General features: G+C 34.0%; 1 protein-coding gene across 3 annotated transcripts in view; it reads right to left on the bottom strand.

Moving 5' to 3' along the window:
* Nucleotides 1-1,347: 1,347 nt before the first annotated feature.
* Nucleotides 1,348-25,953, bottom strand: part of LOC129227305 (uncharacterized) — a 65,497-nt gene continuing 40,891 nt past the window's right edge. For all 3 annotated transcript variants that reach the window (XM_054861846.1, XM_054861845.1, XM_054861847.1), the window contains exons 4-6: nucleotides 20,340-20,611; nucleotides 18,940-19,170; nucleotides 1,348-2,044 (exon numbers count right to left, since the gene is read on the bottom strand). In XM_054861846.1, coding sequence (XP_054717821.1) covers nucleotides 1,349-2,044; nucleotides 18,940-19,170; nucleotides 20,340-20,611 — 1,199 coding nt within the window. In that variant the 3' untranslated portion in view covers nucleotide 1,348. The remainder of the gene's footprint in view (nucleotides 2,045-18,939; nucleotides 19,171-20,339; nucleotides 20,612-25,953) is intronic.

Raw genomic sequence — 25,953 nt, 5'->3', positions numbered from 1 at the left:
TCAAAAATAGTATATTCTAGTCAAGAACGGATCCAGAACGTTTTCAAAAAGGGTGCGGTTTGATTTTTTTCTTGATTTCTTACTGTGTATCTGATTAATACATGCTTTCGGGAGGGGGGAGGAGGCACACAATTTTCATCTGCAACAACTAAAACTTAGAGATTTAGCCAAAGATATCCCGAAAGTGTTCGTTTCTTTTTTTGTTGAAGGAGGTATTCTATAATTGCATTTTAGCACTTCAATTTCGTAATAATTCCAGGCGAATATGTTTCGGCCCCCAACCCCTAACATAACCGAAGGCTGTCAAAAATTACGCTTTTTGAAACTTCAGTTCCGAAAAATTACCAGAGGGTAATCGCTTAACCCATTCTTTTCCCTAACATTACCCAAGAGTTCTACAATGGTGTCATTACGCCTAACATTTCATAAATATCCCTAGGGTAGGCTTCAAAAATTCTTCTCCTGACATCGCCGAAGATCATCTAAAATTGCCTTTTTGAATCATCAATTTCCGAAAAGTTTCTGGAGGAGATATTGAACCTATTCCTTTTCTTAACACCATTAAAACGGGCCTATAGTTGCATTTCAAAACTTCAATTAGAAAATATTACCGGCGCAGGGTCCCTCAAGGGAGAGGCGATCGCCCCTCTCTAGTATCCATCTTTGATTGTGGTCAAAGTTTTTACAAATAAACACTTGTATCAAGGCTGGACCGAAGCTCTTTAGGAACAAAAATGTCGGATAGGTCGGCTTATCATCTAAAAAGCAGTGGTTTTCAACTCGTGGTTCGCCAGCAATTTTCCTGTGGTCGGCAAACAGCAAGAAACAGCGCGAACCATATTATATTTATAGTTATAGTTAAATTTATCAAAGAAAACTTTAGGATTCACCTCATTTCACCTAAAAAAGTAAAAATAATCTTTCTGTCCTTTGTGATCCGCTTAGAAATTGGAAGGGTATCTAGTGGTACTCAGTAGTAAAAACCAGGGCTGCGGAGTCGGAAGAATGACCGACTCCGGCTCCGACTCTTGGAATTTCAGAACCTTCGACTCCGACTCCGTGAGCACTGGCAGAGTTGCGAACTTTGAGGGAAAAGGACAGACTCCGACTTCACTCAATTTTAAATCTTCGACTCCCGACTCCGCAGCTGAGGTTGAGAAGCACTGGAATCTCTAGCATTTATAGCGTTGATTTAACCACTCATTGTTTTTGAAAAAAGGTAAATGTTTTTCACGTTTCAAACAAACTTATTGAAGTTTTTAAAAAGGAAATAATTAAATGAATAAATAATTAAAATAGGTTTTTTCGTCATTAAACACACTTTTTAGCTTTAACGTATAAAAATATTTTATTCAAAAATTACATCATCTCCACGAAATGCTTTCTCATCAGTCGAACAGAAACAATACTTCCGTAGTATTACATGTTTAATGCAACCGGATTGGTCCGCGTATGGATTAAGTCTGCTCACTTCATTTATAATTTCGATTTTGCCTTCCTGGTGCAGAACTGTAGCTTCGAGTAAAGCTCCACTGGGTTCAGCTTCAACAACAACACGGATTTTCTGGGCCTCGTTCTGTGGAAGATCTTCCATCTGCTCTATCAAATGAGCCATTGTTACTTTCCCGACAGACAAAACAGCACAGCGATCGCTGAACTCTTTACCTGCTTCAGCAATTAGAGAATTGACGTGATCAACAATTGACTGCGCTGCAGAAACTGATCTGAAATCTGATAATGGTATGTCTGTCTTTTTTTCACAAACACAGTAATGAACTGGTATTTTGGCGTCTTCACAGTTCCTATCTGCTGGAATGCCACCAAAGAGAGACAGGCCTAAAGTGTTTTTTGGAGCATGTTGACCCAACGGTTGGCCACTAGACACAAATGCTAACAAGTCTAACAATGTCGCGTGAAGGTCAAAAGGAGTCACGAGTCTGCCACTGTTTTTTTGGAGAGATTCTTTGGCGGTTTTCTGGACAAAAGTGATGGTTTCAGGAACATGTATAGATAAAAATGGCATCCTTTCTTCAATGTATCCAACCTGAAAAATATTGTGTATTTTAGAAACACAGTCCTGAAAGTTAACTATTGTTGGCGAATGGATTTATTGGAACTGGAAACTACCCATTTCTTAAGCTGGCAACATTCTACGCCGAACGGCAACCTTAGAAATTGGGCTCCATGTTTGGTCAACATTGCATGTTATTAGGCCGTTCGTATTAAATTATTTAGTCAGCCGATGGATTTATACTTTTTTTTTTTTACATTTGGTCTGACGGAGGTTAGAATCGGCTGTTAAATACTACAGTAAAGGATTACACTCATTGGTTGTAGAGTTTGGCATAGATTATAAATTACTGAATTTGTATATTGATTGCTGATTGGTAATTCATAATCATATGACCTATCTAGAACCAGACAGAAACAAATAAATTATATTTCTATTATAGTCACTTGAAACAAATGTATACCGTAAATAAAATTTTTATTTCATTACTGCTCTTTTTTGAAGTTCAAAAAAGTCTGTTTTATAATAAAATTTGTGTAATCAACAAAGATTACTGTATTAGGTTGACTTGTGCAAAAACTGCGTCCTCGACTGGTACAACGAAATAAATAAATGGAATTTGAATTTACTAAGAACCTGATTTTCATATTCGAAAATTGCAAAGAATCAATTTGTTAGAACTTTCAAGTGAAACTAAATAAAAAAGATATTCTTATATATTATTTCAGTAGCCTAGTTTTTTTTTTGTCACTACGCGAGATCTTCCTCATTTCTTGATCAATATCTTTGATTTACCCCTCATTTTAAAGCTTATCGTGCAGGCAAATGACGAAAAATAGACCCACGGTGTGAAAATTGTTTTTTTCTGTCAAAAAAAAAACCTGTTTTAATGCACCGGATTGAGGTTTTGGGTTAAATTTATAAGTTTTACTTGCGCTGTGACTGACAGAGCTGAATACCTCGATCGGCAGAGAGTTCGACTGGTAACTAGAAGAACGAGTGTTCCGTCCCAGCCCGGACGATCTGCATCAAAAAGTTAGACAAATGTCACTCATAACATGAATACATAATTAAAAACAATAAATAACACATGTGAGGTAATAAAATTAATGAGATGGAAACGCTCCTTGCTGTTACGAAAACTTGATGCAACATGTAGCTAAATTGATTCTTAATTGTAAGGTTTTTTTTTAATTTTTTTAAAGCTTTAGCTCCGGTAAGAAAAATGAAGCATAATGTAAGCGAAAATATAAGAATCAGGTTTAAAATTTCAGACTACAATGGAATATCTTTTTATTCAGAAAAAAAAAAAAAATCGTATACTGAAATGTAGATTCTTCTAATGACAGTTTTTGACCCTTTGTACAAATAAAAAAAAAATAGCACCCCCACATTGAAATTACGCTTTTTATTTAGTTAAAATATGAATACGAAATAAAACATTAAAATTACTAACAACTTGATGGGTAAAATGTCATTTTTTTCCCCTCTTTCGGCAAAAAACAAATAGATAGTCACATTTTTACTACATTCCAAAAGCTACGCTTAAAAAACGAACTTAGTTCAACTGATTTTGTATTTTAACCGTTCGGTTAAATGATGAACATGTGCTGCCATCTAAGCCATAACGATTCAAGCAGGCTGCGATAAAAAATTGTATTAATTTTCAAAAATAAAACATTTCTCTTCCATACCTTTTCTTATATATTATTTCTGTGGATTATTTTTCTGTCAGTATGCAAGATCTTTCTTATTTCATGAAGAAATTCCCCCCTTATTTGAAAGCTTACGGGCCAGCTAATGATGAAAAATAGACTTACGGTCTCAAAATAAAGTTTTCGAAAACGCCCCTTGCTGTTGCAAAACCTTGTTGCAGACTGTAGTTCTTATGCAAATTATTTTTAAAGCAAAATTCTTATACAGTTTTCCAATTTTTTGCGTCGCTTTCGGTGGAAAAGATAAAAAATAAATAAATAAATAAATAAATAAATAAATAAATAAAAATTTTTTTAAATCAAGTTTAAAAGCACTGGACTTCGTTGTTCATAAGTTATTAGCGTTGGGCTATAAACTAGCTGAACTTCAGGACCGCCCGGGCTGGTCCGACATTATAGCTAATTTAGATTAATATTACGTATTACATATACTCATAACATACAACAGATAACACACGTAAGGCAATAAAATAAATGCGACGGGAATGCTACTTGGTGTTTCGACTCCTTTATGCAGGCTACAGTTGTTATTCAGATAAGTTGACTATTAATCGAAAGGTGTTCGTTCTTTTTTTTTAAAGCTTTGACACCGTTCAGACCACTAAGATAATGTAAGCATAAAAAAGTATTAGATTTAAAATTTCAGGCCTCAAAAGAATCCTTTTTGAGCAGAAAAACTTTTTCATTGTATGCTGAAATGTAGATTTTTCCAATAGCAATGTTCGACCTTTTGTATAACTGAAAAAATCCTAGGATAAATTGAAATTACGAGTTTCACCCAGTAAACCTTTAACTATTTATTCGATGAGATGTAAAACATTTAAATTATTATCAACTTCATTAGTAAGAAATCATTTTCTACGCCTCTGCTTTCGGCGGGAAAAAAATGCATTTTGTCTACGTTCGAAAAATTACACTTAAAAAACGGACTCAGTTCGACTAGTTTTGGTTTTGAATATTGAGTGTTCAAAAAAAAAAAAAAAAAAAAAAAAAAAAAACATGTGCTGGCATTCAAGCCAAAACGGTTAAAGTAGCCTGCAATGGGTAATTGAATCAATTTTCAAAAATAAAAAAATATTTTCAATCAAATTTATTATTTCTCTAGAACGTTTGTTTCAATCGCTGCGCGAGATCTTCCTCATTCCTTAATCAAATTCCATGCTTTACGAATAATTTTAAAGTAATCATGCAGGCTAATGACAGAACATAAACGCATGGGATTTTTTTTGGCAAAAAGCTTTTTTTTGCTGTTTTTTGCTATACATTGCTTCAATGAATAGCATTCGAAAACGAAGGCGCAACTGCTCGGTTGGTTGGAGGGTCGGGCTGTTAATCAGAATGGTGCCAGTTCAAATGCAAGCCAATAAATATCTCTTTAATGTTTCTTTTTCTTCCGTTAGATACTCACATGGACAGGACTGTATTTCCACAACCCGTTTTTTCACATGCTCAATTACTGCTTTTTCACGAGTGACTCAGTCACACTTTTAATGATATTTATGTTTGCATTGGAAATACGTACAACCAAAAGGTGAGCGATGATCACATTATCCCGACGTTGTACTTAACGAGGTTTTGTTGCTGATGTCTTCAAATTGCATGCTTTCTTTTGTGCGTTTACTTTTTACCGTTTACTTTAATCCGTTTATTTTTTTCGATTCTTCTTCATAATGTTCTTTCTCTGAAATTTTTAAAGAGCGAAATGCCACATGAAACGATTCGAAGCACAGTGCGGAGTTCCGCAGGGATCGGCTAGTTTATTTCATAAAGCTACTTCATTTCGATTTTTTTTAAATAGAATACGTACGGCTTACAAAAGCAAGGTTTAAGTTCGCATTATTTCACTAAATTCGAGTCTCTATACAATCCTCCCTCCCCCTCGGTTTCAGGGCTTCCCCCTTCCCTTTGAGCAACAAACAGCAAACTATCTGCGAGAATTCTTGCTGATTGAAATAGAATATTTGTGACTACCTGTAAATTTAAAAACTACAAAAATTCTCATTTAATGAAATACCATGATACGATTTGAAACATACATACAAAAACTCATTTCATTAATTCCAATGCAATTAAATTTCCGCGTTTAACGAAATAAATATTTAGTCTCATCTAAGAAATCTATCACAACGAAATTCTCGTTACAAAAATCAAATTTTGTGGTCCCTTGATGTTTTTACTAACGAAATTTAACTGTGAACGTAAAAACTAATACGCGTGAAAATCGTGGGATGAACAAATTTTGCTACATGTATAAATCACAGGGAAGGAAGCAGCTGCATTCAATCAGTTTTAGGAATGTTATTTTCTCTGATGTGCAACATAATACATTTCTTTACGGTAGATCATTCTCAAGATTTTTTTCTTACTGGTACTCTTATTCTTGGAAAAATATCTCGTTGTTAATGTTTGTTAGATAGAAGTTAGAAGTCGCATTTACTATCTACTAGCTACTTTGCCTGGCGTTGAATGGTCAACCTCGAAAATGTCTTACCTAGAAATGTTTTACCTAGTCTTTCCTAGTGACTTATGTTCAACAATTAGGCTTAAATAAAATATTTAAAAAATAAGTTAATAAATCCCTTTAACGTGTAGAAAAAAGCAATTTTATGAATAAAAAATTTAAATTTCTACCTCTTTGGATTTCTTAAAATTCCAGAAGTTCCATTACGTGAAACCCTGAACATCAAAGAAACTTTATGCCAAATCTGGCAAATATCCTAAGCTAACTAAATTTGTTGTTGGTTGGTTGTATTGGTTTTAATAGCGCAAGAGCCTAAATGGGCTGTACTGCGCCAAACGACAGTATTGACGATCTAAGAGAGTGAAAAAATGCCAAAAAAAGTGTAAAAATTACTTGAACTATAAAGGACATAGAACTTGTCGAATTTAGAAAGGAATTTCCGAAAGAAACAAGAGCGAAGTTTTGAATTTTTTAAAAAAAGTCGAAAGAATAAACTGTAAAATAATTTTGAGAAGCAAAGAAAAAAAAAAACACATATAATGAAACAAACACCAGACCAAAACAAAAACAAAGGGACAAAAACTAAATTAAAGACAAAAAGCCTATCGCCTGAGGGAAGGAGAACAATTGGGGATGAAGAGTGTCCCCCAGAAGTCCTTCAAAGATGGATCAAACTAGTTAAAAAATTTGAAACGAATATGATTGAAAATTGAACAATTGCAAAGGATATGCAACACTGATTGACATTGCATCTGTTGCATATCGGGGCTGGTTCCCCAGAAAAAAGATGTTTATGTGTAAATCTGGTTATATTGGATTTGTATAAGGAATACACACACACACACACACACACACACACACACACACACACACACACACACACACACACACGTGCAGCCATTTCATATATATATCGATATTGAAAGAAAAAAGGTGTGCCCCAAGTTTTGCCGACACGAAATCTCCCCCTCCCCCTGCTTCTTAATTTCAATTATACCTTTGATACATTTAAGGGGGAGGAAGTTTTAAATGTCGGCAAAACTGATTGTGAACCAGAAAAACTTTGAATGTTTTTCAAGCTAATAAGAAAGTTATTTCTAACGAGGGCCAAATTTTGAAATTTTATAACAGACCTGAAGAAAATACTATTTTGTCACTGCATATCACTCACCAGTGGCATTATATACTATTGATCTCAAAATGTTTTTAAAACTAATAATTACTGAATAAATTTCAAGCTATTTCTTGCCATAAAACTGGAACAAATTTAATTTACATAGCTGGTGCGTGGTGACGTATAAACGATATAACCAGCAACGACCCAGCTTTGAAATTTCCCAATTTAGATATTAAAATTCAAACTTAAACTATATACTATTAATTTAGACTAAAAAACCACCCAGTAATCTCTTTTTAGTATAATTGTAGCATTTGGGAAAAATAAAATTAAATTTTGTATGACTTAAAAACTTAATTTTCTCAAATACTGTTTTTTCCCCCCAGATGTTTTACTGTTTTTGTCTACGAGCAATATATGCTACAGGCAAGACGGAATATGAAACACTGATCAGCGGAAAAATTTGGTAACCTCGCGGATATCTTTACTTTTTTTCTTTCAGATTGAAGCTTTTTTTTTTTAACACCAATCATTTTATTTGATATTCTTTACGTCAGTTTTGTGATAATTTTTCGATTTTCTGGTGTTTTCTCAAAAATCTAATTTACTTGTGTACATTTGTTCTAGTTTTCCTCAAAGGTTTACTTATTTCCTGCTTTTTTGCGCTTACTTATCGTTACATTTAAATATGAATATTCACAGCACATGCGAAATATTTTCAATAAAACCGAAATTACTGTTGAAGGATTTGCAAAGGGATTTGAAGACAGAAAGTTTTTATTTTGCCTAACTTACATGAATTTATTATAATCCAAAATATATTACGCCATTAATTTTTTACGAAACAGAATAGTTGTGAAGCAGGGTAAAAATAAACGATCTCCTGAGAAAATGTTAATCATGTAATATTAAAATCACCCGTCAAGATATGACGGGTACAAATTACTTCTACATTTGAACGAAGCAATTGCCTGCTTGGCGATATTTTCATCGTTGAAATTTTAACCCTTAGCTCCAGTAGAGAGCGTTCATTGTTGACCACTTTTTCGTTTCTTCATTCCCTTGAAATGACACAGTCTTACCAGTAAAACAGTTAAGTTACCGGGTCAAGTTCAGCCTCGTCACAATAAAGCCTTTCCATGAATTTTGGAACATTACCAAAACATATTAGCAAATTATCATGCCGTGGTGCGAGTTTCATTTTTGATGACGTCAGGAGCGTTACTCGACCATTAGCTATTATATATGTATAAGGATTTCAAACGAACATGGAGACAAAAAAATAACATTGAATTCTTCTGAAGGAATTATTAGTTGAAAATCTCGTGACAAAATAAAATAAATTGTTAGATAGTGTCTAAACAAACGATGGAGAGTGGGGGGGTGGGGAAACGTGATCATTTATTACACTTACACGCACGCGTGCGTGTTTTGCAGCATGCCATTTGCGAAATCAGAACTGCACCGCACGCAATTACTAATAAACACAACATTCGGCAGAGATTGTAAGCAGGGTTGCCAGATTTAAGAACAGTAAATACGGGACAGACAGTAGCGTAGCCAGGGGGGAGGGGTCCAGGCCCCCTCCGAAATGACTAAGTGTAAATATATCATTGAAGAAAAAATGCATTGTGTTGAAAACAAACATTTTACTCAAGTAAAAAAAAATGGAACAAGAAAAAATATACATATATATTGCTCTTGTACAATATAGTATAACATACAAAAAATATTTTGAAGGGAAAATTGATAAAGTAAAATGGGCGGGGGAAGGGAGGACGAAATGAGGGGGCGCTGTGAGGCGTAGTGCTTTATTGCAATGATTCTCAATGTTTTCCTAGTGTGAGAAAATATTTCTCGCTGCAGTCTCCAAAACATGGGTTTCCCTTGTATCAATGAACTAGATGCAAATTCTGAAAAAATACCTGTTTAGAATCTATCAAAAGGTACTTCTCCTTTGTCTAGTTCCCTCCAAATTTCTTGGAATTTTGTCCCTGCGTGGGCTTTCTGGGAAAATGGAGAATCTATTTTGCATTAAATTTTGCTGCTTGTTTTAAATTCAAATGCATTCAAAATTGTTACTTGCCATTAATAACAGTTAAATAAAATTTTCATCTCTAAAACCTATTTTGCTTATTTTTAAGAAGATCTACATATCAATTTGTAAAACTTCCTCAGCCCCCTCAGCTTTCTAGGAGTAAGAAGAGGGGGGAGGGTTAGATTTTTGAGGTTGAGGGCAGTTACTGGGTGTATTTTTAAGGTGGGATACAAAACCATGTTTAAAAAGCTTTCGGAAGATTCCTTTCAGTATGGTTATGAGTGAGCACATTTTTAGAGGAACTCTAATTCAAAGAATAAAGCAAGCAACAGAACGGAATTCAATATTTAGATCGACGTTGATAGCAACAAGTGCTAATTAGTTTTTTACTTGCGTTCGCTATAAGAACAACGGTGCAATCAAAAAATTTTCTTCTTCAATGTGACAACTTTATCTTAAATAATAATGCAAAAAATCTAGGAGCAAAACTTGTTTTTTAATGCCACAACAGCCAATGGGGAAATCCGAATGAGTAAAATAATTTTAATGTACTATTAATAAACTTGTGGATTTTACAATTGATCAGACATAGCATTAAATCTTACAATTTAAACGAGCTAAAAGAAAGTAACAAATACAAACTAAAATTCAAACTCTTAACAGGTTATTAAAAAATCCCTATTTTTGAGTTTAAAATTGGGATGATTTGAACAAGAAATTTAGCCAGCAGAAAAAGCCATTTTGGTACAACTGCTATCCATGATCATTAAAGACCGTAATTTTTGTGGTTTTCAAGAGGAGAATTTTTTTTAAATATTTTTAATTGGAGTCGTTTTTGTTTGTGGCCACCACGCCGGAAATGATCAATAAATAAAATTAAGAATTAAAGAAATGAATTAGTCAATGAGAAATGACCCTTCCTATGTCTTCAAAAACCATATTTGTTATTTGTGTGTGATTTTAGTCCTGCAACAATTCTTTTCAATTTTTTATGTGTCTTCAAGTTATAAAGTTCATCGCAATCTACGTTTAATGAATTGATAGCCACAATAAGTTCTGCTTTAATTAACTGAAGAGAACACCTGTTCGTACGTCAGTCTACTTCAAATTCAGATGCGAAAATGCTCATTCAACAAATGAATAAGATGGTGGAATGCTAAGTCCAAAGGAAACAACTTGAAACAAATTTACTTTGTTGATAAAAACTCATTGTACAGATATAGATCATCTACTGATACTTTATTTTCAAAATGTTACTGTTCTACAATAGCTAGTCAAAAAACTGTATTTTAACATTGATCTTAAAGCCAGAAGGGGATTTTTATCTGTGAAATCAAACCACTTTCTCGGGTAATAATCACAGCTGTTTCAAGAAATTTCTGGTATCCCTCAGTCACACATTGTACGTTTTTAACATTCAGACAGACTTTTTCTACTGTCTTAATGTTTTAAGGTTTTAGTGACGAACGATCCATAAAACTTATCTTCAAATCTTGCTCTCTAGCTACTTTACAAACATAGTCACATGATTTTCTTATGGCTCTTTATTTCACATTTGTTGTTTGCTTTATTTTATTCCGTTAAAATAATGTCTCGTTGTGTGAGATATTGTTATCACGGGACGCGGGAGCGTCCCGCCCCGCCAAGGAAACCAAACGTCAGCAGCCAACAGAAGCAAATCCACCGCCAAAGACGAAAGAAAATAAAGCGACCAAGAATCACGGGACGCGATAGCGTCCCGCCCCGCCAAGGAAACGAAACGTCAGCAGCCAACAGAAGCAAATCCACCGCCAAAGAAGAAAGAAAATAAAGCGACCAAGAACAAGATTACGCGACAGAACGAATTGGGGTTTTTTGGGTTATTCACCCCTCTGTATCTCAGTCCCATGAAGACCCCCGGAGTTGATTTTTGGTACACTCAATTTCTAGTGGCCCCGGATGCCGTAAACCAAAATACAATCCCCTAGACCATCAGGGGGAGGAGGTATTAAAGTTATAAAATCGCTGTTCTAAAAAGTTTTCGCTTTCTTTGACAGGGCTACAGCCCAGACGAAAAAGGAATCAAGCTGAAATTTCGCACACACATTCCTTGTGCCCTACTGATGTGCCTTTTGTGCCATTTCACCCCCCCTCCCCTTCCCCCCTCGTTTTTACCCCCCAAATTGTACCTTCCCGGGGTTCTATCACAGCCCCCCGGGGGTCTACGGTAATGATTTTTTGTATACATATTCTTGGGGGGGGGGGGCATTGAGTACATATACAAAAATTCAAACCCCAGGGACATCATGGGCCGGAGTAATTAAAGTTTGAAAATCACTAATTTTCCCTAAATTCTTATATACTTACTCTCAGCTCATAGGGTTTGTTTATCTCGGACTGCAATTGCAAGGTTAGAACAGATCTAACAGTTATTCCAAAGTTGTCTAAGGAAATGAAATTCAATCAAGATTAAAACATATCCAACAGTTGCAACTAGACGTTAAATCGCGGATATCACAAATTTGCCTCAGCGACTGCGCATGCGCGCAGACTTGGCTCATTGGGCTTTCTGTTTTCAGATTCTATGTTGTTTGTTTATATTTAAGCAGAGAAACAAATCAATGAATGAGATTAGAATGCTGTCCTCCCCCCCCCCCCAGTTTCGCCGATACAAAATTTCTTTTCTTCCTGTTTTTCAGTTTTGATATATTTATGGAGGGAAGAAATTTTAAATGTCGGAGCGAAACTGGGGTTAAACCATTACAATATTTTACGTGACAAATTATATGAAACTGTAAGCATATGAATACGGCACATATAACTTTTTAATTGAAAGCTAAAAATAGCACTTTTTTATTGATTTGCTTATTTTCTAAATTAATGGATTTTCACAAACAATACATAATGAAGTGAAAATATATGAAATACGTATGTGGATATCCGTGCTTTTCAGTAATTTGTTGCGAGAAAAAATTTTTGCAATTAATTTAAGCAAGACTTTTAATGAGCTTAGTCCGAGGATATCCCAAATTTGCCATAGCGAATGCGCAACATGCGCATTCGCTATGGCAAATTTGGGATATCCGCGATTTGACATCGAGTAAAGTTGTATAGATCTTCTGACACATTCAAATTTAAAATATTCAATGGCTTAGTTTTTTTTTTTTTTTTTTGCTTGGTGATAACATGCGTTTTTTTTCGTTTTTTAAATGAACTTTTAAACAAAACTAGGTATTAAACTAGACAAACACTTCTATCAAGAAAAAGATAAATCACCAAACAATTAAAATTATCCCATGAAATGTAAAATAATCCACGGTTTAAGAAAAAATGTAATTAAACAAAAAGTTAAAAGCTAGATTAAAATAGCCCTCAAGCTGTAAAACATTTAAAGAAACCTTCATGAAAACGTTGAATAATCTGTCAAGTAAAGAAACTGTAATAGAATTTATTGCGAAGTTGTAAAATACTCGAAAGCAATATAATTTAAAATATAGTATTTTATTATCCAAGAAATTTTCTTTGCAACAGAGAGAGGATACAAGAATTGTAATAAAATTTAAACCGCCCAATTCTCGCAAAATGAACATAGAATCTTAATAGTCAGAAAATAACTTGACGTAAAATTAGGCTAGCCATTATTGTTCCTTAAAAACACAAAACAGCGTTGTTTCAATTGAAACTTTTTTGACTTGATGTTCTCAATTCTAAAAATACAGACAAAGTAATAATATCAATGCAAAAAGTTGTGATATCTCATCAAAAACAACCCTGTTGAAAAATTTCCCCGCCAAGAAAACCTTTAACTTTTCCGCACAAAAAAGAAAACCTGCATCCTAAACCCAAAAACAATCAGCCATAAAAAGTTATGATATCTAGTTTGACCGCCATGTATCTGCCAAACTATCATCCTCCCTCTTCTCCTTTTCATCACAGCTACTTCCATTAGAACCTCCTCCCACCTTCAACTCCTCAGAAATATGGATAGATCTTTTAAATTGTTTATCTTGTTTGGCGGGAAGCTTTTCAAAGTGAAGTGGTTGCTTGGTGAGCAAAAAGCTTTCTGAAGCCCAAGCTTTAAAAACAAACAAACGAAAAAAAAAAAGCCTTATTATGCAAACGTTATTTAGCATCACGTTGCATCAAGTTTTCATAACAGCAAGGAGCGTTTCCTTCGCATTTATTCTATTCCCTCACATTTGTTATTCATTTTATTAAGTGTTCATGTAAGGTGCGATGTTTCTCTAATTTATTGATGCAGATTGTCCGGACGTGGGCCCGAGCACGCATTCTCTTGGTTACCAGTCGAACGCTCTGCCGATCAAGTTATTCAACTCTGTCGGTCGTCGTGCAAGTTAAAGTTATAAATTTGACCGAAAACCTCATCCTGGTTCTTTAAAACAGGTTTTTTGGCAGGAAAAAAAAACAACTAAAACAAAACAACAAAAACTACGCTTAAAAAAGAGCATAGTTCAATTTATTTTGTATTTTAACCGTGCTGTTAAACGATGAACACGTGCTGCCATCTAAGTCATAACGGTTCAAGCAGCCTGCGGTAACAAATTGTAAATATTTTCAAAAATAAAAACATTTCTCTTTAATATCTTATCTTATATATTTTTCCCCTCTCATTTTAAAACTTGTCAGGCTGGCTAATGACGAAAAATAGACTTACGGTCGAAAAACCAAGTTTTCGGAAACGCCTCTTGCTGTTTCAAAACCTTGATGCAGCTTGAAGTTCTTATGCAGATTTTTTTTTTAAAGCAAAGTTCTAATACAATTTTCCAATTTTTTACGTCGCTTTTGGAAAAAAAAAATATAATAATAGCCTGTGCGTGTGTGTGTGTGTGTGTGTGTGTGTGTGTGTGTGTGTGTGTGTTTATATTTTAATAAAGCTTAAAAGCACTGAACTTAGTTGTTCGGTTAAATTGATAAGTTTTTTTCGGTAGAGCGTTCGGCTTTAAACTATCTGAACTTCGAGCAAGCTTGGGCTATCCGACATAATATAAAATTTACATTAATATTACGCATTATATGTACTCACAACATACACACGTGATAAAATAAATGCAGTGGGAATGCTACTTGGTGTTTCGACTCCTTTATGCAGGCTACAGTTATCATTCGGATAAGTTGACTGTTAATCGAAGGGTGATCTTTTTTTTAAGCTTTAACTACATCCAGACCACTCAGCATAATGTAAGCATAAAAAAATATTAGATTTACCTCAAGGAGATCCTTTTTCTGCAGAAAAACATTTTCATTGTATGCTGAAATGTAGATGTTTCTAATAGCAGTGTTCGACCTTTTGTACAAATGAAAAAATACTACGCCAAATTAAAACTACGAGTTTCACCCCGTAAACCTTTTTTTTTTATTTGCGCGAACACGATGTAAAACATTAAAATTATTATCAACTTCATTAGTAAGAAATCATTTTCTACTACTCTGCTTTCTGCTGAAAAAAAAATACATTTTGTCTACGTTCGAAAAATTACACTTAAAAACGGACTCAGTTCAACTGGTTTTGGTTTTGAATTTTAAGTGTTCAATTAAAAGAGAAACATGTGCGGGCATTTAAGCCGTAACGGTTAAAGCAACCTTCTATGTGAAACAGTTCAATATTCAAAGATAAAAACACTTATTTTCAATCTAATTTATTACTTCTCTAGAATGTTTGTTTCAATCGCTACGTGAGATCTTCGTCATTCTTTATCAAATTCCATGCTTTACGAATAATTTTAAATCGAATCATGCTGGTTAATGACAAAACATAGAAGCATGATCTTATTTTTTTTTCGGCAAAAAGCTTTTTTGCGGTTTTTTACTACGCATTCCTTCAATGAATAGCTTTCGAAAAAGCAGGCGCAGTTGCTAGGTGTGCTCAACTTTTCTACAGTTAAAAATACTCTTTCTGAATTCACGCAGATTGGTTGTACTGCTAACGATGCGCGATACATCTCCACTAATTGTCTACAATGCAGCCGTCTGCAGATAAACGGCAGTATCTGCGGAAATGATTATTCGAGATATTGGCAGAAATTGTGTGTCGGATTTAATATTAGCCATAGGGAAATCTTGGAATTAGACGCTTTTTCTCGAGCATTTTTTTCAGCGGAAACCTAATAAGCTTCTACAATAAAGCTAACGTAGAATAGATGACAAAAATGCAAAAAAAAAAAAAAAAAAAAAAAAAAAAAAAAAAAAAAATGAAAATTGGCAGTTACTGCCCTTTACCTGCACACGGCAGAATACTGTCCTCTAACTGTTGTTTTTAGAAAAATCATTTTGTGTGTGTGTTTCTTTTGTATTGTGTATATTATTATTATACATGTTTTTTAGATGTATACCTAGTTGTAATTTCTTCCCAAGAGACGATACTTTTCCAATATTAACATCATTTTCTCTTGAGCAGGGGAGGTTTACGTTTGATTTTTGTCATTAGCCCTTTGGTTTGAAATTTACAATTAACTTGAGTAAATTTGATCTTGTTAGTTTCTTTTATTCGTTTTCGCTATTTTTTCAAAATTCTTTACAATTATAATTATGTACAGTTGAGACAAACATATATATATATATAAAAGCATTAAGTATTACTACAGTTGATGGTTATAGTAAATTTCTTTATAGAGCAACTAGTGGTACCCGCACGGCTTTGTCCGTAGTAGAAAATTAGAAGGTCATTTGGCTCGCCTGTATATTTACAAATAATGGATGATGAATCTCTCGCCAATTTGCTATGTTAAATGGCTCGCCCATGTTACGGTTCCACGTTATGATAATTCCGTAATTTACTATTCAACGTTGTGATGATTTGCTCGGTAAAATTCTCTTAAAATTGGAATAGAAAAATAACGAAATCGAATTTTCGAAAAATCGCTTCTAGGGGCACACCTCCATGCTACAAACTAACTTTGTGACAAATTTAATGAAAATCGGCGTAACGGTTTAGGCGCTATGCGCGTCACAGAGACCCAGACATCCAGACAGACGGACAGACATAGATCCAAGTAGACTTTCAGCTTTATTATTAGTAAAGAATACAGTCGAAATTACACTCGAAATAAACGTTCACAGAAAGGAAAGTGTGTGATCATTGAAATAGAAAAAACGAAAACATGTACAAAAACGCACAAAAGTGTGATGCATCTCACTATCTAGTAATGAAACATCATTTTTCTATCTTTCTGCTGCTTTTGTTTAATGATATTCTATAATTTCGTGCTTTTGAAGCCTAAATTTTACATCAATAGATTGATTTTGATTCTGTATCGTGGAAAAAGAAACGTACATCTTTACTAATAATAAAGCTGAAAGTCTCTCTGTCCGGAGGATGTCTGGATGTCTGGATATCTGTAGGATGTCTGTAGGATATCTGTAGGATGTCTGTGACGCGCATAGCGCCTAAACCGTTCTGCCGATTTTCATGAAATTTGGCACAAAGTTAGTTTGCAGCATGGGGGTGTGCACCTCGAAGCGATGTTTCGAAAATTCGATGTGGTTCTTTTTCTATTCCAATTTTAAGAAAAAAAACTATCATAAATTACGAAATTATCATAACGTGGAACCGTAACATGGGCACAAGCCAATTGGCGAGATACGAAATTATCATAACGTGGAACCGTAAGATGGGTACAAGTTAACTGGCGAAAAAATTCACCATACATTATTTGTAAATATACAGGCGAACCAAAAGACCTTTTGATTTTTCTATTACGGGCAAAGCCGTGCGGGTATCACTAGTTTAAAATATAAGTAGATATTTAATAAGTTAAATTAAAAATTCTTTAATTGAAACTATTCATTATTTTCCGCTAATATCGAAAATACCGGTATTTTACCTCAGCAAATACCGGTATTACAAAATTGCTCGAAATGCCGGTATTTGGTGTACCGGTATACCGATATTGCAATCACTAGCTGTAGTCCAAAAAATTTGAATAAAGTTCAGATACAAGTATTGATAATAAGTTGAAAATTGTCATTATGAATTCAAATTATGTTTTTCGCAATTGTGACAAAGCCTGTAAGGTGTTGTAGAGGGTATCATCGACATAACTAAAAGTGTTTCAGTTTTCATTATATCATTTAAACTCCAAAATGATACATCGTTAAATCGTATTCTCATTATACACTGTAAAAAAATTCCGAAACGTTACTGGTTATTTCAGTGGAACGTCTCGGGATTTCACACGTTTTTACCTATTTCTCCGTAAAAACAAGTATCTTCACAAAAAAGTTTCCTGAATCGCTACAAGTTGCACGCGTGCAGACTTTTCACTGTTGTGGAAAATATTTTTTGCAACCAGTTTAAAGATTGAATGAACGTGCGTATTAAGTGTATCGGCCTAAGGTTGCTTACGGCCTGTCCAGATTGTGTAAGCTCCAATGCGTGCGAAAAAGTCAATGGATAGCTACAACTTTGCAATGCAGGAAATGCATGCAAGAAATATGCTTGGTTCCTTCTTGCCTAGCTTTGGCCGTGGTTTGTTCTGATTTTTATGGAGCTTTCTTGGTATATAAATCAGGAAGGTTCTAATCAATAACCCTAAACCTACTTATTCTTTCAGGAAGGTTCTAGAGACATGACTGGATTTAACAGGGGAGATTTCGCATTTCTTCAGAAAGTTTCAAGGTTAATTTCAGAAAGGTTACTGACTTTTAGCGGAAAATGTTCCTGATTTTTCCAAGATAGGTTACTGGAAGAAATTGGGCACATCAGCTGCCTATTATTTTCCAGGAACGTTTCTGAATCGTTTTTACAGTGTATCGTTAAAATTCTAAAATGAAACCACATCAATAACTCGTATTCTGATAATGTTACTAAAATCCAAAATTGATATTATATCTTCGATACATCGTTAAAATTGTAACTTGATGTTAAATCATTAAATTGTGTTCTCATTACATAAGCAATATGCTAAAATGATCTATCGCTACACCGTTAAATGATACTCTCATTTTATTAAAATTATTAATAAGATATTATATCGTTAAATCGTAGTCTCATTATACATCATTAACATTCTAAAATGATATATACCGCTAAACCGTCAGCTCATTAAAATTCTAAAATGATATTATATCGTTAAAGTGTCTTCTTATAATATCATTAAATCATTTTCTCATTATATCATTAAAATTCCAAAATGATGTCATATCGTTAAAAAGTATTCTTATGATATCATTAAAACGTATTCTTATTATATCATTAAAATTCTAAAATGATCTACGTCGTTAAACCCTCCACTTATGAAAATTATAAAATGATATTATATCGTTAAAGTATTTAGTTATTTTACCATTAAATCACATTTTCATTATATCATTAATATTCCAAAATAATGGTATATCATTAAAGCGTAGTCTTATTATATCGTTAAAATTCTAAAATGATATTATATAGTGAAAGTGTCTTCTTAGTATATCATTAAATTATTCTCATTATATTACTAAAATCTAATATGATGTTATGTCATTAAAGCGTATTCCTATGATATCATCAAAGCATATTCTTATTATATCATTAAAATTCTAAAATAAGATTATACCGTCAAAATCTAGATCAGGATCTTGTTTAACACTGGATTTTTACAGTGATGAAAAATTGTCCCCTACCTCTGTTTTTCTGATGGGATCGAATCTGTGGCCGTGATCTGACATCACAATGAAAACTGTGTTTTTGAGATATCCTCTGTCAGACAGGGACTTGAAAAACTTCATAAAGTAATCGTCCGCTGAAGCAATTGGTGATATGTACTCATGGCTAAGTTCAGCAAGAAACGAAAAACCAAAGTATGGAACTTTTCTGTCTTCATACCTGGACACAAATTTGTTGACATAATCAACCTGAAAACAATAAATAATTAAAATAAAATTAGATTATTTTTAAACCAATCACAAAAGGTTTTTGCTGTAAAATTTTATTCTTTATATACTGCTACATTAAATTACAGAGTGTCCATTAAGTCCTGCACTCATAAAGATAAATATTTTTTAAAGAAATGTTTGATATATATATATATATATATATATATATAATTTCTTTTTTCTTCCTTTTACATAGTACAGGAAGTAATAGTAAACATTTTTTCTCTCAAGTTTCGACCTTAATTTCCGTTTTACTCACCCCTGAATAAATGTTGAGTAATATTTTAAACCCGACCGCACGTGCACATGTGCCTAAGAGCACCCATCGTCGCCTCAGAACAACAATAGGATACCTTAGTGTCATTCTTGGGATTAGATGTCTTACAGTTGCTATGAGGCGACGACATGGACGGCAAAAATTCCTTTCCATTCTGACGATCCCAGAATTAATTACAACGAGTTTTCTCGTGACGTCTGTATATCGTCGCTTGAAAAGAATAGTGATACAACTCAAAAAAGAAAAAAAAGAAAAGAAAAAGAAAGAAAGAAAGGGGGAAAAAAACGAGAATGGGATTTTTAATTGATAATACTTCTAAAAGATTTATTTTTTATATGTATTAAAGTCACAAGACGTAGATGGCAAAGTTGCCGGTAGATAGCAACTTTGATTATAATCTAATTTGAACTAAATTTGATCAAAATTTTTTGGAACCGTGAAAATCTAGCACAAAAACTGCATGAAATAAACAAAAAGAATAGCATTAACCATTTGTAAGGGTCATTATAATAATTAGGAATTTCTACTAATGAAACAGCAATAAATTAAAAATCAACAATTTTAACAACGACAATTTTAAAAATGGTCTCCTAAAAAGTTGCTTTTTTTTGAGTTGCGTCACGATTCTTTTCAAGCTGCGATATGTGCGTATGGCGTATGTATGTGCGTGCGTGCTTATGTACGTGCATGTGTATCTCGCATAACTCAAAGACAGTATGGGAGAAGGTTGAAATTTTGCATGTAGACTGTAGTAGAGTATGTTGCGAATCGTTCTAATAAAACTGCATGTTTCATAATATTGAAAGCTCTTTATGCGGTTATTTACAAGACTTTGACAGAGTTTTTGAGTAATATAGTTCTAACAATATACTTGCAACCAGTGCAGTGGTGTCGGTCCATAACAGAGGTGAGAGCTGAGCTTGAGGAGGGGAGATTCTTTGACAGCCAGCCAGAAAGGTCTCAGGTAATGATGTGTTGGGACTTTCCTGAACCCCGTTGCCAGATATGTGAAGAGCCCGAAATCCGGGAAATCTTCGGCGAACATCGTGGCATATCCGGCCGATGAATAGTTCTTCCATATGAGAGGGAAGGCGTCGAAACCATCTGTATAGTCCGGCAAGCTGCCACCATAAGCTTTGTCACCTTTAAACAATCCATAGAAAATGTAAATCTCGGCGTTTTTACTTATTTTATGTAGTTACTGTTAAGAAGAGACACAGAGATGCGTGTGTAAAGTGTAAATACACAAACAAAAGCACATGTACACAAATACTATAGACATACAGCTTTATGTAAAAAAAAACATAAATGCAGGGTGTTCCTGTTTAACCTGCAAAGATCTCTATTTTCGCAACCGTTAGTCCTAGATACATATTTCCACTTGCAAAATTGTTCAAAATCACATGAAGAGTTAAGGTGTTGAAAGTTTGAAGCAAAAAAGAAAATGAGTCAAAAAATACAAAATTTATTTTTTTATACGGGCATTAGGTCCCTTAACTTATGCTTTAGGAAATAATCTTCATTGAAAAATATTAGTAACACAAAACACTTGGCATTTGTGCGACCAAAACTCAAAGAGATATTCGAGTTCTAAGTTTTAAGGGACCATGCAAATGATGAGATAACGCCCTTTCAGAAGAATGACAGGTTGTCGAAGCAAAAAAACAAAGTATTTTTATTTTTCATTGTTATTCAAAAATGAATGCTAAGTTATGCCATGATACGCAAAAGCTACAAAAGCTCTCACAATTTGGAAAAACACTCTATGCATACATATAATTTAAAACCTATAGTCCAGTCAATGAACACATTGTAGCGTGCATGGAATATGCGATAATTTTTGACTTCAGAATATTGTTAAGGGTAGTTAGTAAGTAAACATACTAAAAATCCCCGACCCTGGGGGGTGAGCTAAAGGTGGGAGGGAGGGGGAAGAAAATAGGACTTGGCCGATGTTTTTGGAAAAAAAAAGGACCTTTGTTGTTTTACTTTTTAATACAAAGTAAAGTGAGTTATTGTTTTCACATAAAATTGTTTACTTAAATTTCAGTATGAATTTTTATTTTAATCACTCCTGAAAGAGTTTTTAATACTGCATTTAGGTACCAAACAAGTTAATTATTGCGTTGTTTCTTGCGGTTGGATGTACGTAAGTATCTCTCATAAGTCATAACTCAAAAATGGTAAGCTGTAGAAGGCTAAATTTTCGCGTGTGGGATGTGCATACGTTCCAGTTGTGCAATTCCCTTCTTGTTTTCAATCGGATGTTCTAAAAAGCCTATTTACTCATGTTTTGTAGCTATTAATTACTTATTTCAAGGCAAAACTAATACAGCGCCTCAGACTGACGATCATTTGTTGATATATTGCCGAATTGGAGACCATGGAAACAAATATGAGATGGCGAAACCGGTTTTGTTTCATTTTGTTAGATTCTCGTTGAACCGACGGTAATTTTTAATTTTTCCATATTTGTAATATGAATCTCAGTAATGCAGTCTTTTTTGTATTGCTTCTGCAGAGCTACAAGTTTGGGGCCCGTCGAAATACATTTTGGGGCCCTATTTCTCTATCATAGAAAATGTAAAACATTTATCATAAGCATTTTTGTAACTCGGGCCCCTACGGTTATGGGGCCTCTCGTGCAATTGCAATATTTGCTATATTTTAAATCGCGCCTGCGCGTCGAAACAAACTCGGGTGCAAGTTTCTGCTCAATGTTTATGATTACTTTGAACTCTATTTTTTACGACTATTTTTTGTATTTCCGAGAACACCTTGCGTGCCTCTCCTCCCACCCCCTCAATTTCTGAAATTAAACTGTAGTTGTACTTTTGAGTTGTTTAAAAGTAACACCATTCATAAAATTAGAGGTTTTTTTTTTTTTCAAGCTTTATTTTTTGTTTAGGAAAAATTTAGAGAATTAATCTAACAAAATTGATTAAAGACGTTTTGAATAGTGACATAATTCGGAAATCAAAGGGACTTTTGATTTTTTTCTTCGTAAGTGCTGAAGTAGTTTCAGAAACTCTTCCGAGGCGTTGGTGGTAGCGGTTCTGTACTAAAAAAATGAGGCCAAAAAGTTTAATGTTGTGAGTTACCCCAAAATCAAAGGGTGACCCTCCTAACCCACCCTCGTCGTGTCAAGCATTTCTTACATATTTAACAATTATTTATTTTGGTCATGAAATGTCATTTTGAGTATTTCTTATATTTGTTTCACCTATATTTCGTAATGCGAAATCTTTTTTGCATCATGAATAGCGATCGATTTTTTTTTGCTATAAGTAACTATTTTTATGTATTTATATAAAATCAATGAATAAGTTATTTTCGTTTTCATCATATTTTTAATAATATGTTAGAAAAGTTTAAAGGATTTTCTATTATGCAATTTTTTAAATTTCAGAAAATTATTGTTAAATTGAAAAATTTAATTTGAACTTGTTCGTAGTGCTTCATAAAAGATTAAACAATCAAATTATTCAATATTACGTGTGCAAACATCAGATCAAGTAGTATATGTATTCAGTTATTAACTTGGTGTAAATATTGAGTTTGTTTACTGTAGTTGCGTTTTAAGAACCTTGCTCTTTTCATGGCTATTTCTTTTTTCAGCAAAATTTATGTCACTCTTATTGCTTTTATGAAAAATGCAAACTTTTCTATTCATAAATTTTAAATAAATATAAAAATATTCCTAATATGATTTAATATTGAAATTTATCTGTTACCTTTTTTGTTTAATTTGATGACTAAAAATGTCTACGTGCAATTTTTCCACTTTAATTACGTCATTTGTTGACGGTATTATAGTTTTATTCTTAATTTTCATTTTAATGATAAAACATAATTTAATGTTTTTTAACTATGTTTAATGTACCTAAATCCATACATTTTGACAATATTACTGAAATCTTAGTTATATGTTCAATTTAAAAAATCAATTGGTTATTAAACAGTCTCTTTGTTTTTCTTCCTTTTTTTTCTTTCTTTCTTTATTTTATTCTTTTCTTTTTTTTTTTTGGTTGTTTTTTGTCTTCCATCATACAGCAGTCAAAAAAGGAAAAACATAACTACACCCTATACAGATTGTACGTACTACGATCCAAAAGTTCGGGGGACAAGCTGTATAAAACCTTACCCAGAATAATTCAAATAACCAAAGCACATCCACCTTCAAAAGGTCGCCATGAGGGACTATGATACTTCTTCCAGCGTTCATATAACTTTTGGAAACACTCATGGAAGCCATTTTTCGCTACCTTCTGTGATGAAGCTTTATCTTCTCCTGACGGAAGAAAGCGGCGTCCATGCAAATCTTTTTTGCAGGGAATAGGTAAAAGTCATACGGAGCTAAGTCCGACGAAACGTTATGTTATTTGTTTGTCATATCAGAGTATTGACAAACCAAACCGTGCATCCTCAGCATGAAAGTCGCCTTCCTCCTCACGATGAAGTTAAAGCCTTACAGGAAGTTGCGAAACAGGCTGCCAGTGCTTCTAAAAGCTATACGAACGTTGGCAGAAGTGCATAGTCGTTCAAAGTGACAATTTTGTAGATAAATGTGCTTCGGTAATGTGAACTATTCAGGGTAAGGTTTTATACAGCTTGCCTCAAACTTTTAGATCATACTACGTACGTATGAGTTTTCAACTTACTATTTCATAACGTTTTTGAGTGACGCAATTTTACGCGGATGAAGACATCACATCACAAGTGAGTTTGCGATAATTAACTAAGGATGAGTTCAAAATGGAAATTTCGGTCATCTATATGTTCTTAGGTACATATGCATGTACAGATGTGCCGAAAAAACTTGTGAAGTTTAAATTGGGTGATCGTAAAATATAAATTTAGGTCGAAATCTGATATATATATTTTGTGATTACAATTCCTTATTCGTCGAAAGAAAGTAAAATGAAATGAATCAATGATTCTTTAAACCTGACAATCTTATCAATTTATTTCTGTTAGATTTTTTTTTTTTTTTGCTATCGGCCAACAACATCGGCCATCGGCAATCGGCCATTTGGAGGAAAACAATCGGCCATCGGCCATCGGCCATCTTTGAACAATCGGCCAACAATCGGCATCGGCCCATCGGCCAAAAAATGCCATCGGTCGAGCCCTAGAAGAAAATTTTGGGTTTTTCGAGAAATGTCGGAAACGGTGGAAAAAATGCGTTTAAAATAAAAGTTCAAGGTAAATAAACTTACTATGAAACTGTTTCTACACATATTTGTCAAATTTCCAATAATTTTCCGATTATATGTTACGAAAAATCGATGATTTTCGGAAAAAATTCTCTTTTTTTGTCAAACATTTGCTTCTTGTGCCTCCCAGGATAAGTATTCATGAAAATTGTCAACGTCAATCTTGTAGAGCTTTAAATTTCCTTCAGTTTGATACGCTACTTTGTTATATTTTATTCAATCAATCAAAAGTTACAGAATTTCAAACACGCACTTTCATGGTAAAAAATGTAACGTTTGCCATTTACAGATTTCAAACTGACTCGAAAGGATCGCGCACTTCCTCTTTCTTCAAAGAATTCGACAATCCTGATGGACAATAAATAAGTATTTGTAGATTACTACAACACAAATGATGTTTAAGGTGTGGGAGGGGGGGGGTCGTAAAATTGCGACTTTGTGACAAGGGGGAAGGAAAAAGTAAGAAGTGTGACATCAAGCATTATTAAAAATACGAATATGTTTATAAAAATTAGTTTATGAAAAGTACTTTGTGACAATTGGGGAGAGGGTCAAAAATGTTGAGAAAAAGTGTAACATCATTTATGGACAGCCCCTTACCAAGTTTTGCAGAACTACGTATATGCAGTATGAATTAGAGCTCCATACCCACTGCATTATTTAACGAAAATGAACTGAGGAAGTGGAGAAATCCAGCACTTCCTTATTACGAATAATAATGAGGAAGTGCTGGTAAGTAATTAATAAGTAAATATACTGAAAATCCCCGACCCTGGGGGGGGGGGGGGGTTAAAGGTGGAAAGGGGAACCCAAATTTTCTGGTTTTCGATTACATCTCGGAAATGGCAGGAAAAATGTGTTCCGAATAAAAGTTCAAGTTAACTAAATTTATTGTGAAATTGTTTTCATACATATACTTACTAACTATCCCTAACAATATTTTGAAGTCAAAAATTATCGCATATTCCATGCACCCTACACCCCTGTTTTGAGCACTCATTAGCCGCGTTCACAACTTACTTTTCGACCCGGTTCATCCCCGCTCTGGCTCCGCAAAAAAACCGATTGAAAAATTCCCCGTTTCCATGTAAAAAGAGGTTCTCCCATTATACCAGAGAAAGCGGTTTTTACCCAGCATCCTTAGCGGCTAATAGACGAACTTGTTTCGCGTAATGCATTCCGGGTAAAAACACCGCTTTCACTCAAGCTAGCAGGAGTAGAAAGATTCCACATAAAACTCGCTAATAACCGGAATGCGTTTAAAAGCAG

This window comes from Uloborus diversus, chromosome 8 (assembly GCF_026930045.1).
Source record: "Uloborus diversus isolate 005 chromosome 8, Udiv.v.3.1, whole genome shotgun sequence".
NCBI lineage: Eukaryota > Metazoa > Arthropoda > Arachnida > Araneae > Uloboridae > Uloborus > Uloborus diversus.
This window is presented reverse-complemented; position numbering and strand designations above follow the sequence as displayed.